The sequence below is a fragment of the Anguilla rostrata genome, chromosome 7, assembly GCF_018555375.3.
Source record: "Anguilla rostrata isolate EN2019 chromosome 7, ASM1855537v3, whole genome shotgun sequence".
In the NCBI taxonomy this organism is placed as follows: domain Eukaryota; kingdom Metazoa; phylum Chordata; class Actinopteri; order Anguilliformes; family Anguillidae; genus Anguilla; species Anguilla rostrata.
In genome coordinates this window covers 12818002-12833177 of record NC_057939.1, presented here as the reverse complement: position 1 = coordinate 12833177, position 15176 = coordinate 12818002, and the positions used below count along the sequence as shown (strand labels likewise).

The window sequence follows — 15176 nt, the reverse complement described above, 5'->3', positions numbered from 1 at the left end:
CCCCATCAGTACCCAAACCAGGAACCACCCATCTCCCATCAGTATCCAAACCAGGGACCCCCATCCCCGTCAGTATCCAAACCAGGGACCCCCATCCCCGTCAGTACCCAAATCAGGGACCCCATCTACATCAGTATCCAAACCAGGGACCCCCATCCCCATCAGTACCCAAACCAGGAACCCCCATCTCCCATCAGTATCCAAACCTGGACCCCCATCCCCATCAGTACCCAAACCAGGAACCCCCATCTCCCATCAGTATCCAAACCTGGGACCCCCATCCCCATCAGTATCCAAACCTGGGACCCAGTCTCCTGCCATTATCATTACCCGTTATTACATTACAACTTCAAAAAAATCTAGTATCCAGAATTTTTCCACGCTGGCTGCCAAAAACAACAAGCGAACGACATTTCCCATTTTAAGAAAGGCAAAGTTGACCACTGCTGTCACCAAGGGAAAGTAAAACAGGAAACTGCCCCAAGCAGCACAGTGAGAACAGCAGTCCAGGCATCTGGGTTCAGTAGAACGGGGACTGTGCTGGGAAATGGTTATTACAGACCTAAACAAGCCAGCGGTCTGTTCTGCAGGTGTGTGGCACATCAAGAGGCCAATCAGCTGAGCAGCAAACGAAGCGTTGCCAGCCCGTGTTTCTGGACCTTGTGCAAGGTGTACGCTTGGACTGTACACCTGACTGTGCGATGGTACACCTGACTGTGTGATTGTACACCTGACTGTGCGATTGTACACCTGACTGTGCGATTGTACACCTGACTGTGCGATTGTGCTTGATGTGAACTGTATTTTTCTTTTCTTTTAGAACTCCGATTAGCTTTACAAGCGCAGCAGGGTCCCAGAATGCATTTTGCAGGTGACCTTGTTTAAACCGGTGAGGTCGCGGGAAGGGAAGCGGAGTTGCCGTTGCGGACGGCGGACGGAGCCTTGCGTTTGGCGGGTTTCCTCCGGCCTGGTTCAGAGCTCCTGGCGGGAGAGCTGGCAGCGCTGTGAGCCAGCCTTCGCTCGAATGTCACCGTCCTTTATGGGCTGCCCTCGCTCCGTCCGTCCGTCCTGTCACAGCGCGTTTGGGGGGGGGGGGGGGCAGCAGTCACGCGGCCTGGCCCACATGCTCGCCGGCTCTCGGGAGCTGAGGCCCGGGAGGGGAGGGGAGGGGAGGGGGGCGGGGCCCGGCCGCCGCTCAGCCGTGTAATGGCGGCAGCCTCCGCTGCCAGGGCCGCATCATGGCGTGCAGCGTCCGTGACCGAGGCATTCATCATGTTTAAAGCCCGCGGCGTCACGCCTGTTTGGAGGCTCCGCCGCCGGCCGCCACGCCCTCCCTTTGTCGTGGCAACCGATGTAAACCGGGCTTTGGAGTTGTTGATTCGTCCCTCCTGGGACCGAAGATCTGAAAACCGCATTAATGCCGCCGCAGTGCATGATGGGATTCCCCTTCCCCGACAGCGGTCCGCTGGGTCCGGGAGTCTTTCCCTGGCCCCGGAGGCGCGGGGCGGGGGCGGTGGAGGGTATGTGGGGTGTGTTTGGTTGTATCCTCCGCCCCGGCCTGCCTGGCCTCTCATTGGCTGCTCATGTTCTTCAGCGCGCAGAGCAGTGCTTTTATCTGGAGATGTGCAGCCAGGCACAGAAGCCTGCAGCCTGCTGACCGCGCTCAGAGCTTCCCTCACTTCCCTCTCCTGAGTCTCCTCTGCGCTTCTCTCCCTGCAGGATGGATCCATGCCGTTCTCACCTCTCAGGATTGCATGGCGTTTGGGGGCAACTTCCTTCACAACCTTAACATAGGCATGCAGCTCAGGTGAGCAGCTGGTGACCTCACCTCACTGTGTGATGCCACTGCGGTGGCCATTTTCCCCCTGCTACAGCTGCGATCGGAGTCTGGCTTACAAGCCGTAGTGCACTGCTGATTCATTTAATCAGTTTGGTCCACCTGGTCTAGGCTTCTAACCTTCCAGTTTTTTTTGTTATTAATGTCAGTAAGATAATGTTTTGTGAACCCAGTCATGAAATGCTACTCTGTTCCCGAAATTTGAACAGGACTGTCCCTTGATGTTTAAAGCCTCCCCCACCCCCCACCCCCCGCCCCCCCCTCCCATAGCAGCAAAAGCACAGCGGATATGCTTGCGGTTGGAGCGTGAAGCCTGACCCTGACTGGCTTTGACCTTTTCGTGACCCCCCACCCTGCAGGTGTTATGAGATGGAGCGGCGGCTGAAGACGCCCGACCTCTTCAAGTTCCCCTACTTCGAGGCCATCTGCTGGTACGTGGCCAAGAACCTGCTGGAGACCCTGAAAGGTGAGCCAAACTCCCGATCGCTTCCCAGGCCCCGCCCCCGGGGTCAGGGGTCACCGGGATGTCAGGGGGGAGGGAGCGTGACCTTCCCGTCCGTCACCTGCAGCACGCTGACTCCCCTCCCCTTTTCTGGGTGTCGTTTGGGCAGAACTGCGCGAAGACAGCTGCCAGCCTCCAGCCTACCTGATGGAGGGGTTGAAAGCTTTAACTACTGCACTGAAGAGCTGGCTGAAGCGAGAGGTAAGGCACTCCCGGGGCAGAGCCAGTGAACCGCGTTTCAGTGTTTTTATGGGTGTTTTTTTCGTGTGTGTGACACGTGACGCTCCAGCGGGGGAGCGGGTGTAATGGTGCCTCAGAGCGGCGAAGGGGCGGCGCTACCGCGGAGCGCCGTACGCGGCGGGAAACCAGAGCCGCCGCCCACCGCACAGACCCCTCATTGTCTCCCCCCCCCCCCCTCTGTTCCCCCCCCCCCCCATCTCCAGGCCACGGAACCGGCCAGCGAGGTTCCGGATCACATCAGGCCCAACCATCTGATAAAGAGCTCACAAAGGAAATCCGCTACCAGGAGGTAAGCCCAGCCCCGAGCGGGGGGGAGGGGAGGGGCCGCTTTTACCCTGTATGACTTTCCGGCAGGTGGGCGTGGCAGCCGTGTACCGGGGAGGGGGTGGGGGGTGGGGGTGGGGGGTTTAGGGCTTCGGACAGGCCGCGTGCCATCCTGCCAAGAAAGGGAGGACGTTAGCCCCTCTTTTCTGGGGTTTGAAACCAGACCTTTCGATGGTAAGTTAGATCCTTGCTGATCTTGGATCTCAAATAGTGGTTTTGTTAGCTACAGAGTTGTTGTTTTTTTCCACAAATGGGTGCACACCGTTGAGGAGCCCGCAGGTGTGTATTTTTTCACCGAAGGATTCTGCGGATTCGGTTCTCTCCTGATTGGCCGAATCTGCCCTTCCCCGCTGCAGGAGGAGCAAGGCGGCGGCGGCGGCGGCGGCGGTGGAGGTAAGCCGGCGAAATCTCAGGGAAGCGGAACGTGCCCCACGACGCGGTGGACGCAGGAGCGGGGGTCCCACTCGCGGCGGACGGCCCGGAGGCTGCGGGACCACCACGCCCCCAAGACCCCCTCCAACCTGGACATCCTGGAGCTCCACACGCGGGAGGTGCTGCGGAGGCTGGAGGTGGAGCCCTTCGAGGAGGTGAGCTCCCCCCACGGTCCCCTCACTCAGGACCCACAGCTTAAGAATGTGTGGCGGGAGTGTGTGAGGTGGGTCCCGGAATGAGTCTGTAGTCCACTAGGCTATGCTGCTATGTGTATTTGATGGGCCCCTGACAGGTACTCAATTTAAAATTTGGGTCCCGATATTAAAAAGTTAGAACCACTAATCACAGGCACTGGGTGTTTTCTTGGTTCTCTTAAACCGGTGGTCAGTGGATATTATTTCGGTGTGTTGCCGGTCGGCTCTGGAGTTTGTGTTTTTACATTGCTCTGTGACAGGGCTCTGTGACAGATATGCTTTGACAGAGGCTCTGTGGCTGATTGGTTGACTGTCCTGTCGGTGTTAACGTGCGTCTCGTGGTCCCGCCCATCTCTCAGGACATCCCCTTCAGCTCCCGGGTGAACGGGAAGTTCAACAAGGCCTCCACAGCGTCAGCGGCCGCCATGGAGAGCAGCCTGGCCAGCAACCTGCGTCTGGTGCTGTGCAACGGCAAAATAATCAGGTGAGCGTCAAACTGTGGGCCTACTGCAGCGGCTACTGAGCACCCCCCCAGCAGGGGCCCCTCTCACGCAAGGGCTGACTCACACCTCACACAGTACAGACACAGTACAGACACAGGCACTGACTCACACCGACATCACACGGACTCTATGATCCTTTTTCCCCCGTACACAAAGTTCCACTTCACTCTATTTCTGTAGCTACGGAGCGCTAGGACACGTCACTGATCTCACGGCTGCTCTATGTGGCATCGGGAAACTGTAAGATGAGTCGAGCTGTGCCTGCTCCGGATATCGGTGTGCACTGTGCCCTTTGACCTCTGACCTATACACCCTGTGTGTGTGTGTGTGTGCAGAGACCAGCGGCAGCCTTCCAGAGAGAAGAGCGCGCGGACGTCGGACGGCGAGCGGGCGGCGGGCTCGCAGAGGGACGCCGCCAGGACGAGGGCGGAGAGCGGCGAGCCGGGGGGGCGGGGACACCACGGCGCCGCGGACCGGGACAAGAAGCCCAGACACCTCAGCGGTGAGTCACGCCTTCCGGCCGCGCTCTCTCCCTACGCCGCGCGACCCACGGCCCGCGTCAGCCGTCGTCGTGACCCAAACCGGGGGCCCGGTAATCGGCCCGCGGTTCGAAGCGGTAATTACAGGGAGCCTGTGGCTCTGTGGAACCTCCGTGCGCGCCGCGGTCGAAGCTGCCTCTCCAGGGCCCCGCTTTTATCCCAGCGGCCCTTACGCAGTCAAACGCACCGCAGGGCGCTGCGAACATGCGGCCTTATGGGAGAATATAATGATAACTGTGTTTCCCAGCAGAACCATTTGTGTGTATCCAGTATGTTTCATTTCCATAAGGGGAACTCACCTCGATTAACCCGCCCAGCCCAGTTTACCCTTTCAGATCTCTCCTCACATTTCTGTTACGCTTCATTCTGAGTGAACCGTTACACTGGGCGGGCCAGCGGAGGATGGACTCCCTTTCTTAAGCTGCGCACGCAAACTTACGACCGCCCTCATTTTGTCTCCGCAGTGTTTTTGGAAAGCAGGAAATCGGAACTCAGGAAAGGAGGGTCGTCAGGGCACTCTGAGGCGTCTGACTCGGGGTCTGACGACAGCTGCACTACACAGGTGAGGCATTGGGTCCGCTCTCCAGCTCTGCTGGAGCTGGCTCCTGTTTCCGCCAGTGCTGACCTGGATTCCCTCGCTCCTCCCAGCAGAAAGACTCTTCAGAGGAAGATTCAGGGAGCTCGGAGGAAGAGGAGGAGGAGGATGATGAGGAGGAGGAGGAGGAGAAGGTGGTGTCCTCACAGTGCGAGGCCCGAGGAGGCTCAGGGCGCTTGCCAGATCAGTACCAGGCCAGTCAGAGACACCGGCACCACGGCAAACCACTCAAAAGGTGGGCAGGGATGGGGGCAGGGATGTGGGCAGGGATGTGGGTAGGGATGGGGGCTTGAATGCACCTGCAGTTTGGGGTTTTTCCAAGACATTTCACCACCAGCTGTTCCTCTATTTATTTCCAGAAATGGTTCATGTAGTTTCTCTCATCACTGTATTGAGGGAAATGGTTTGTAAAATGTAAAATGAGTCAGCTGTTTTTGGAGTTCTCACTTCTGCAATCTGTTGTGCTTTTACACGTTTTGGGTTATCTTTGGTTTTATTATGATTCTAACCCCAATCAAATCCTCAAATATAGCAGTTCATTTTGGTTTCTACCAGTTTAAATCATTTACATACGGAGAATACCCTTCCTGTCATTGAAGACATCAAAGCAAGTCGTTTGTTGGCTTTAACTGTCTTTGCTGATCTTTTTGCAGAGAACGTCCTACCTCGCCAAGCACAGAAGAGGCTATTCAGGGCATGCTGTCCATGGCAGGGCTGCTGTGTCCGCAGCGGCCAGAGGAGGGCGCCACCTCTCAGGATCCCTGGTGGTCCAGCCCGGCCCGCCGCTCGCCAAACTGTGGTACGGTCTCTCTGTTCGAGGCGTTGCGTGAGTTGTGCAGGAGGCAGCGGTGTAAGGGTGTGTATGCTGTGTGTGTAAGGGGCCAGTGTGAGTGTTTCATACGCAGGGACAGGTCCGTGTGTGCTGGGTTCTGTGTGACCGTGTGTTACTGTGTCTGCCCTGTAGGTGAGGAAGAGGAGAGCCGAGGAGAGTCCACCCTCAGCCAGGTAACCCTCAAACAGCAGAGTCACACCACTGCTCTCAGATGACTGGGCCTGAAAGCTGTTCTTTTATAAGCTCATACCTGGGCATCCTGCCTATTGCTGCATTAGGCATTATCTAATGCATAATGAAAGGATATTTTTTAATAGCCTGGTGGGCATGGAGCCATATTGTCTCAATTAAATGGGTGCAATTGCAACTTTTTAACACAGAACTTTTGTGGGTAATTATTTTCTGGATAGCGATTTTTGGCCTTTGGGTTTGATATATGTGACAAAAGTTCTTATGCCTCATACACACGCACACACATCTATGTGTACGATGCATGCATTACAAGGGTTTCCTACTTCATTTTTTTTTTTTTCACAAAGTTTAGGCCTATTAATTTCTCAGAATCGACATTTCCGCACTTTGTGAACACCTTTAAAAAAGAAAGTTCATTGACAGATTCAGGCCATTCAACCTTGTCCAAGGCTTGTCATTTTGCCAACAATCTGGAGTATGCAGATATAGATGTAGCAGTTAAGCCTGATCTCCAAAAGTCTGTTTCTCATTGAGCGCTGGCATGCTATTCAATGTATTAATGACTGTGTGCAAGAACTTGGCCTTAAACGTAGCGTCTGCAATCCACTGTATTAATCCCTTTTAAACCTAAAATTCTCTGCTCATTCCTTTTGAGAGATTGAGTGTCTTTGAGTGTCTCTTAGTAACTTTAAATTGTGATACCCAGAATCATTTTCTGGCTTTTTTTGTGTGTTTTCGATGCGGTACATTCTACATTCTACATTCTGGACTGCGTCTGTGGCCTGAAGGGTCATGTGACAGACCCCGCTCACCGTGCTGCTCTCCCTCTCCGGTCTCTCTCAGGGTGAGATTCACCTGGAGGCGGAGCTCCACCAGAGGATCCAGGGCAGCAAGAGCTCCATAGACAGCCAGGGCAGTGGTGGCAGCGGCGGCAGCAGCAGCAGCAGCAGCAGCAGCGAGGCGTGGTCCAATCACGGGCTCTCGCCGAACCGCTCCACCCCGCCGCGCCGGGACACCAGCCCGGGGATAGACTACCAGTACAGCGAGACCTCCCTGTCCCCTCCCCTGCACCCTTCCAAAAGGCCCGCCTCCAACCCCCCGCCCATCAGCAACCAGGCCACGAAAGGTTAGTTTTCCGGTTTGCGGGGTGACTGTCTTCGCGGCCTTCTCTACCCCATTTTGAGTTGCCCTGCTCTTGATACTCGGACGATGGTTGCAGAATGAAGCGGCTTATCGCTCTGAGCTGACTGAGCTGACCATAGTGAGGTTGCTCGTCGTATTCATGGGATATTTTGACAAAGCCCTGATCTGCCTGGGGCCTGGGCTGGTCACTCAGTTCTGCTGCTTGTCTTTAGTCACGGCCTTGTGTTTGACGGGCTGGCTTGTGTTCTGTGCTGTTTTTCAGGCAAACGTCCCAAGAAGGGCATGGCCACCGCCAAGCAGAGACTGGGGAAGATCCTCAAACTGAGCCGGCACAGTCGCTTCTTTGTGTAGCGCCCTGAAAAAGAGACAGGAAGTGAAGACACTGTTGTTTCCAGCCTGAGCTGGGAAAGGAAACCCGTACCACCCCCCACCCCCCCCCCTCCCCATGTTGGTATATCGGTTTTAGCCGTGGAGAGACAAGTGCTATGCTATAGGAATTACTGCCTAGACAGACCTTGAACACTAGCTCACGCTCACTGTGTAAGTTTAAGTGACAGGGTATCAGATTTTCACTAGCAGGTGCATGGCTTCCCCACATAAGCTTGGGCCCGCACACGAAAACACACACACACGGGCAGGCATACACACATGCACACTCACTCAGAGGCATGTGTGTGTGCACGGGCATACACACACACACACTCACTCAGAGGCATGTGTGTGTGCACGGGCATACACACACACACACACTCACTCAGAGGCACACACGCACGCTCACACCGATGGAAACACAACAGACCAGACAGAGCCCAGAACCTGAAGCCATGGAAATGAGCAGGGATCATAGATGTTTTCGCTAGGATAGATTTGATCTCGGCGGAAATCCAGCTTCAAGCGGGGGGCGTTCCGAATTCCGCAGAAACGCCGTAGCGGAAGCTGATCCTGGATCAGCCGGACGTCATCAGCTGGCCCCGGCATCCGAGATCACCCCCCGAGAAACATCGTCCGGGATTGAATTGAACCAACCCTTTGTATTGATACTACAACATTTGCATCTTGGCCACAGGCAACTTGTATTTCCCGAAGCTTTTTCCACCTGCTTTTTATGACTTAGGTATTGCCCCCCTGCCCCCTCCCCCTCAACAAATCACTGTAACATCAAGCAAACCTACTGCACTAACGCCAAGAATAGCATGTGGGGCCTGCTTGCTTATTCATGCTACCTGAGTGGGATTTGGATTTCCGGTTCTGTTCGTGGGACTGTTCGAGACTGTTCGTCTTGTGCTGGGACACCCGTCTCCAGGAAAAAAAAAAAGAAGGGTGCTAAGGTGAGGAACTGATATTTTAAAATGGTGCTCAAGTTTGTAATACCCCCTCCCCCACCCACCACCATCACATTCACGCCAGCAATAATGCAGAAAGGAGGGATGAGGCTGACGCGCAGCACTCTTAGAAAGTTCCGGTCTTCCCTGCTGTCACAGGGTTTACGGTAACGGAAGAGAGTGGATTTCAGGAACGCGATCTGCGTTCCCCTCGAACGCGGTCACTTTCGGGGCTTCGCAAACGTACCTCATTGTCACGCATTCTGTCCGGCGATGTCCCGCCGTCTGTCCGCACGTCCCTTTCAGTGCTTGTTCGTGTTCGCTGGGAGTCTCCTGGCTCAATGTCTCAATCAAGTTTTTCAGCCTGAGAGAAAGCCATATGCAGCTATGTTGCCAAGCCATATCGCCGTGGCATTGCTTTAAAATGAACGGTGTGGTGTTTCTATGGGATAGTTCTCTGTGGTACAGGTCACATATTTTTTTTTTTTTTTTCGTTTGTAAATTTACTGTAAAAACCCAAGCTACAAAAGGTGATGGAGCTGAAAGAGTGGAGAGTTTTGCTTTTAGGCAGAATGACGACAGAATATCAAATGAACTCCTCTGGCGCCCCCTATCTGACAGACAGTGGAAGACAGGAGCTTTTTGGAGTGCTGCTGTGAAAATGTTTTTAAAACAGCAAAAAAAAAAGAGGTTTACTTTGTTTAAAGCATTAAATGATGTTGAAGCATTAAATAGTGTATAGAGAAATGACAGACAGAAATCATTTTCGGCTTAATTTATTTTTCTTTTTTTCCTTTTGGTGTTTGTTTCAATGTTTATTTTTGATGGCTTTTGAATGGATGTATTTATTATTATTAAAATAAGGTGAGCTGTATTCTGTTTTAATGTGAAGCCTCCACATTTAGGGATAGCAGTAGAAAGGGATCATTTTTCCTCAAGTTCTCATATACCCATCCCGTTGAAAACATGGCCTATCTTGATGTGATAATGATCAATCCAACAGCGATCACTGTTGAGTAGCATTATAGGTCACAACATGCTTTCTCTAGTTTTGGCTTCTAATCTTTCTTTTGGGTGTATTTTGTGAATTAACACAATTCTGATCGTGAATTACTGGTGTTCTTGCTTTCCTTATGAGCCTAACATTGCTTTTTTATATTTGTGTCATGTCTGTTTAATATGGTTTTAATACCTATCCACCTGGCTGTTTTAGCATTTAGTCTCTTGAGCAGTATGGGTTGTGTACCACAGATGTGTTGACCGTGATTCCACACTTCCTCCAGACGGGACAAAGAGAAGACGGTTTGAGTTTTTTTGTATTCTGTTTTTAACCAGAGTGGCCTGTTTTAAGAAGAGTTGGAACGTTTGTTTCCTGGTTTCTCAAGTAATGATGTCTAGAAGATACGTTTGTGCTAACACTGAGTGCTCGTGCACTGGGTGTATTTATGGCTACTGATTCGGCTATTGAAAGAGATGGATCTCCACTTTAACCCATATCATATTTATCAGTATTTTTCCTTGGGAGCCCAGGCATCGAACCGCATGTTAATCTAGAAATGTGTATTTTTTAAAAACGCGGTGCCAGTTCTGTCACAGTGTGGGGTGCACCACTCAGTCAGAACTCCAGTGCGTTTTCCCTTTCCCAGTCCATTCTACGCTGGCTTTTGAGCCCTCAGGTAACTGTAATTGAGAATTTGAATCCCTGTGGCAGAAAATGTTGGATTTGGTCCTGGTTTTATTTTATTTTTTTCCAGAATTGGGATTCCCATGATCTGGTGCTTTTTGGTCAGTGTTTGTATTGAGAACTTCTTCTCAGGGACAGATTCCGCTGTCAAAAGACCTCCGATTTCGTCACCAGCAGCGAGCAGCGAGCCAATAAACACTTCTCCAATATCCATGTACGACCTCCAGCAACCTTTAACTCCTCATAACATTGTGTGCCTGTATCATAGACTTCACCGGCCTCGCTTCATGTTGTGTGTTTGTCCTCGTGATATGAGAAACTGCATATAGGTAGTCTTCCTTCACTACGACAGTTTTATGTGTGCGTGTGTGAACTCCAAGGAAATCTCGAATCTTCCCAAACCTACTTTTGGACGAGGAATTGACACATTTCGTTCTATCCTGCTGGGTGCCATTTGTCTTTCGATTTTGCAGCAAAGCGCAAGATTCTAACCGATCTCCGATCCAACGATGTGCAAGGACAAAGTTGCCTGGTGCTCAAACTGCTCTTGATCCATGCTTTTTGACGTCTGTTGAGATTTAAAATGTTTTTGCGTGCCACTGCATACGTGTATTCATGCGGAAAACAAACCTCTCTCGTTTGACCTGTTGACACGTGTCTGTTGTTAAATATTGCGTTTCTGTACAGAGAACACAAAAGGCTAGCTTAGCGGCCTCCGATGATGTCAGGACGGACAGTTAACCCATCCCGCGGACTCACGAACCTGCTGCCTGCCGAGACGTATTGCACTAATTTCATCCAGGCTTAAGCTAGTGTAGCTGTCACCTTTGAACGACACCAGACTCAAAGTCCCCCGGTTCAAAGTGTGACTTCCAGCCTGCTCGCATGCCCTGTATTAAGCTCTCGTTAGCGCAAGGTGCTAGCTGTTTGGCCTGTTAAGCAGCCCTTGCGGGGAACTCAGTGCTAATGCTCAAGCATTTCGCTTCGACGCATCCCAAGCTAATGAAAAAATACGCTTGATTTAATTTTATCCTATGAGGAAAAAATTAAAGCTACACTGAAGAGCTGAACGGGCATTTTCTTGTTCCTTTTTTTCTTTCCACCATTCAACCGGATTATCTCATGACACTAGTTTCGTTTTCCACACGTTTGCTGGTCATACACCTTTTGGTAATCATGTAACTGACCTGCAGGCGGGATGTTTTATATGCAGTACTATTAATTGTACAGTATTTATTTGGCTTTGGCATTTGTTTTTGATCATTGTGAATGGAAGTATTGATGGTCATGGTGTGTACTTTTCCTTTACCTTGATTCCTTCAGTCATTTGGATGTTTTTAAATGTTGTTTTTCATATTTGATTTTTAAAAAACGAGAAGTGTAGATCTTTGTTAACCATTGCAATGCATCTTGAATATTAATTTCTGCATCTCAGAATGGGCCTGTAAATATTAAAATAAGATTTCTTAGTCAATTTTGTTTCTGGTTGTGTTGTTTCACTAGCCCTTTGGCCAGGACTCAAAAATTGTTTGAAATTGACTTTGTTTAAATAAATTTTAAAAATTAAATTTCCAAAATAAAATAAAAGCAATCAAACTGTTTACACTGTGGAAATTTCTGTCATTAGTATCATCACACAGAACAGGGGGATTTAGCAGACAGCAGTTTACTTTATTGCTCTATGTACAATGCTGAAGCCTTTCAGCTCGTCCGACTGAAGACATGGTCCAACTCCTCAGCAGTAGCCCAGCACACTAAGACAAGGGGACAGAGAACAATAATTCAGTCATAAATAGCCCATGAGACGACACGGCCTGTTTATTTGCCCGTGCTCGGCCTTCAAAAGATTAAAGAAAACCACCTCCACACAACTGCCCTATACTGTGCAACATGACTGCAGTCTTGAGAGGAGATTAAGTGAGAAGGACAAGACCTGAGGTAGAAACTGAAGCACTGACAGAGAAATCACCCAAATTAATTTAAACTGATGCAAATTACCACCCAAACAAGTAGAACTAGCAGTTTAAAAATAAGAAAGGAAAAAAGATTCCAGGATGAAATTCTGCACACACAATGTGGCAAAGTGCTATTAATAAGCAGACATTTTAATGTATGTCACATTACATTTTTTAAAAGTTATGGATTCAATCTAATGGTACCAGTACAAATCCAAATTTTACCCACTACCTACCCTCTAACAATGTTTCAGATAACCACACTGCCAGCAGTAGCAAAGCTCATAGGAAATCAGTGAGACAAGGTCAGTCTTTCCAGAGAGAGCAAAAGGAGTGACCAGGCCTGTTTTGAATGGCCTGAGGCTTAGCATCTGCTTCCTCTGGGAATGTATGCCACACTTAGTTTCTCCTCTGAATCATCCTTTAAGTTCTGAGATGAGAAACATCACATTTTAAGCGGTTTCGGGATAAAGATGTTCTGTTACACAGGGATTGCCTTTACCTCGAGACTGGGGGTCACAAGTTAGCGAGGCTTTCTTCACTCATCATCGTCATCCTCCCCCTCTTCCTCCCCCTCACCAAGTGGTGGGATCCCCAGTTCTTCATCAGTCCACTTGGAGGCATCAGGCCAGGGGAAGTGACCCTGAACACACAAGAAAGTTTAAGAATCACCAGCCACTCTGGCTTCAGACAAAGGTGATGGTGTAATTATCAAGACACACAAGCCGTTGTGGCTGTGGATGGGTAAATGCTTTGTCTGCACAACCTGCAACATTATGTTGAGGATTCTGGTTTGAATAGGAAGCAATGTCCTCCCTCCCTCCAGTGTCCCAATGTTGGAGGAGATGAGTGAAGCGCACAGAACTGTATTGGTGAGGCGGCTTCAAACTGGTCTCCTCCTCTCCTTCCCTCCACATACTTCCAGGCAGGAGACAAGAGGTAGTGGGGGAAAGGAGGAGACGCACCGAGGGTAGCTAGACTGGCTAGCTTGCTTTTCAGCTAGCTGTCCAGCTGCCCCGCATTACACTATTTTTCAAGGGCTGGGGAAAAGTGGAATTGTCCCCACACTTGCAGATTTGAGATAAGTTGTGTGTGGGCACAATCTGAGTCCAGAAGCAACACAGGCAATAGGCACACTTTAGCAACTTGTCGCCACTTCACTCACAAACACTGCATCTGGGTCATGCCAGAAGTGCCACAGGATCCAGAACCACATGGCACCACTCAGCAGCTCTGCCTGGAAGTGCTGGTTCTTGGTGAGCTGAGGAAACTGCCTGTACTGGGCCTCAATGTGAGGTCCGCCGCCAGCTCTAAAAACACAAAAGACAGCATTCAAATGAGCGAACGAGCAGTCACGCACAGGTACACACTGAACACTAACGCAGGTCCACTATCTTGGTCGTCACAGATTACGTTAATTTCGTCAAATAAAATAAGTATATTGGATACTTATCGACAATCACAACTCACTTTCATACTATTCTACAAGACAACGCCATAACAGAAGCGAAAAGACACAAAGTCGTTGAATGACGTTGCCTATCGCAATGCACACGTGTTCTGTGTTTATGGTTCAGACAATACTTAAAAGCAATACTAAAGATGCCGCAAGGTTAGTTCAACATTGCTGCATGGCGTTTTAGACGCTTTTGCCCGTTTATCCACGTCTATTACGCGTACAGCAATTCCACAGCACCACCCACTGGATGTTTTACTCGTTAGCTAGCCATCTAGCTACATTAGCTAGCTAGCTAGCTAGCTAACAGGACCAGTAAGGTTACCCCTATATATCGATAGCTAGCAAATATAAAAATAATTATTACTGCACTCTTATCTTAAAGGCTATATATACGAACATTAGCAATACAATAGGTCAAATTAACAGTTGTAACATTAAATAACGTTAACGATTGTGACGTGTGTTAGCTTTTTATTTCGAGCTAGCTACGATAGCTATGACAAATTGAAATTGTTACATCTACCTATTTTTTTTATTGTTCTAACTGAAGCAATGCGTACCATAAATGACAAGTTAGCGAACATTAGTCTAAAACATAACGTTCGTTATGCTTTCAGGTATCGGTAAAACTGACTTGCAAGCTAGTTTTGTATGCGTTACAGCCTATTTAGCTGCCTCCGTTAACCAGCTAACATTAGCTAGAAATTGTTACCCCAAGCTTCCTACTTACTTTCTGACGACCATTTTCTGAGGGCCCCGTCTTAGAAGCTGCACTCCGGCTCGGAGCACACCCACAGTTCTTCCAAGAGAAGACATGTTACTTTATTTACTGTTCCCTCTCCCCACTTTCATACACCATACCATACGCTACAAATGTCACCTTCCCTCATCCAAAATGAACTGGGCCTTGTTGGCCACTAATAACAAACGTCGTGATTGGACGGCTGGAGGGAACGTTCTTTTGTGGTCTTGACGAATCCACGGCAGCCAATAAAAAAAACAAAACTAAAACAAAAAATTATTTTGGGTTCGTATCGAAAATCCCGATCAAAACAACGCTTACTAGGTGTATCAGTTATTTACCCAATCAACGGCTGGCGATGGAAAAACAGAAAACCTACAGACACTGCGACCCTTCAGGGCTGGATTCTGACGCCTACGTTAAACCATCGGGTAATGGTTCCCTGACTCACCAGTAGAGAGAGACAGAGACCTTTTCTGGTTCTTTTGCGGTCATGTTATTGTCAGTTCTCACCATTTATTGTACAGTATTTTAACTACTGACTTATATCTGCGATACATTTCCCGATCCCAAATCCTAGCCTGAGTCATTAAGTGTATTAGTACTGATAGAGTACTTTCTGCTGGATCAGTTGACAAATGAGAGTGCACACCATAGATTCTTAGTTTAGCTTTATTATTA

The 15176-nt window shown here is 49.8% G+C and overlaps 2 protein-coding genes across 2 annotated transcripts in view; one reads left to right on the top strand and one right to left on the bottom strand.

The window, feature by feature from the left end:
• kdm7ab (lysine (K)-specific demethylase 7Ab) overlaps positions 1–11940 on the top strand; it is a 37334-nt gene extending 25394 nt beyond the window's left edge. Inside the window, 14 exon segments of the mRNA XM_064342879.1 lie at positions 1720–1807; positions 2197–2303; positions 2449–2540; positions 2783–2837; positions 2840–2868; positions 3260–3490; positions 3889–4013; positions 4368–4534; positions 5036–5133; positions 5220–5401; positions 5820–5965; positions 6131–6171; positions 7034–7316; positions 7596–11940. Of these exon segments, the coding sequence (XP_064198949.1) occupies positions 1720–1807; positions 2197–2303; positions 2449–2540; positions 2783–2837; positions 2840–2868; positions 3260–3490; positions 3889–4013; positions 4368–4534; positions 5036–5133; positions 5220–5401; positions 5820–5965; positions 6131–6171; positions 7034–7316; positions 7596–7684 (1733 nt within the window). The 3' untranslated portion in view covers positions 7685–11940.
• A 49-nt stretch (positions 11941–11989) lies between these two features.
• ndufb2 (NADH:ubiquinone oxidoreductase subunit B2) lies at positions 11990–14704 on the bottom strand. Its single transcript, XM_064342882.1, has 4 exons — positions 14484–14704; positions 13460–13604; positions 12797–12937; positions 11990–12093 (listed from the first exon to the last, which is right to left on the bottom strand). The coding sequence occupies exons 1-3, from the start codon at positions 14567–14569 to the stop codon at positions 12833–12835; spliced, it is 336 nt and encodes a 111-aa protein (XP_064198952.1). The 5' UTR covers positions 14570–14704; the 3' UTR covers positions 11990–12093; positions 12797–12832.
• Between the last annotated feature and the right edge of the window lie 472 nt (positions 14705–15176).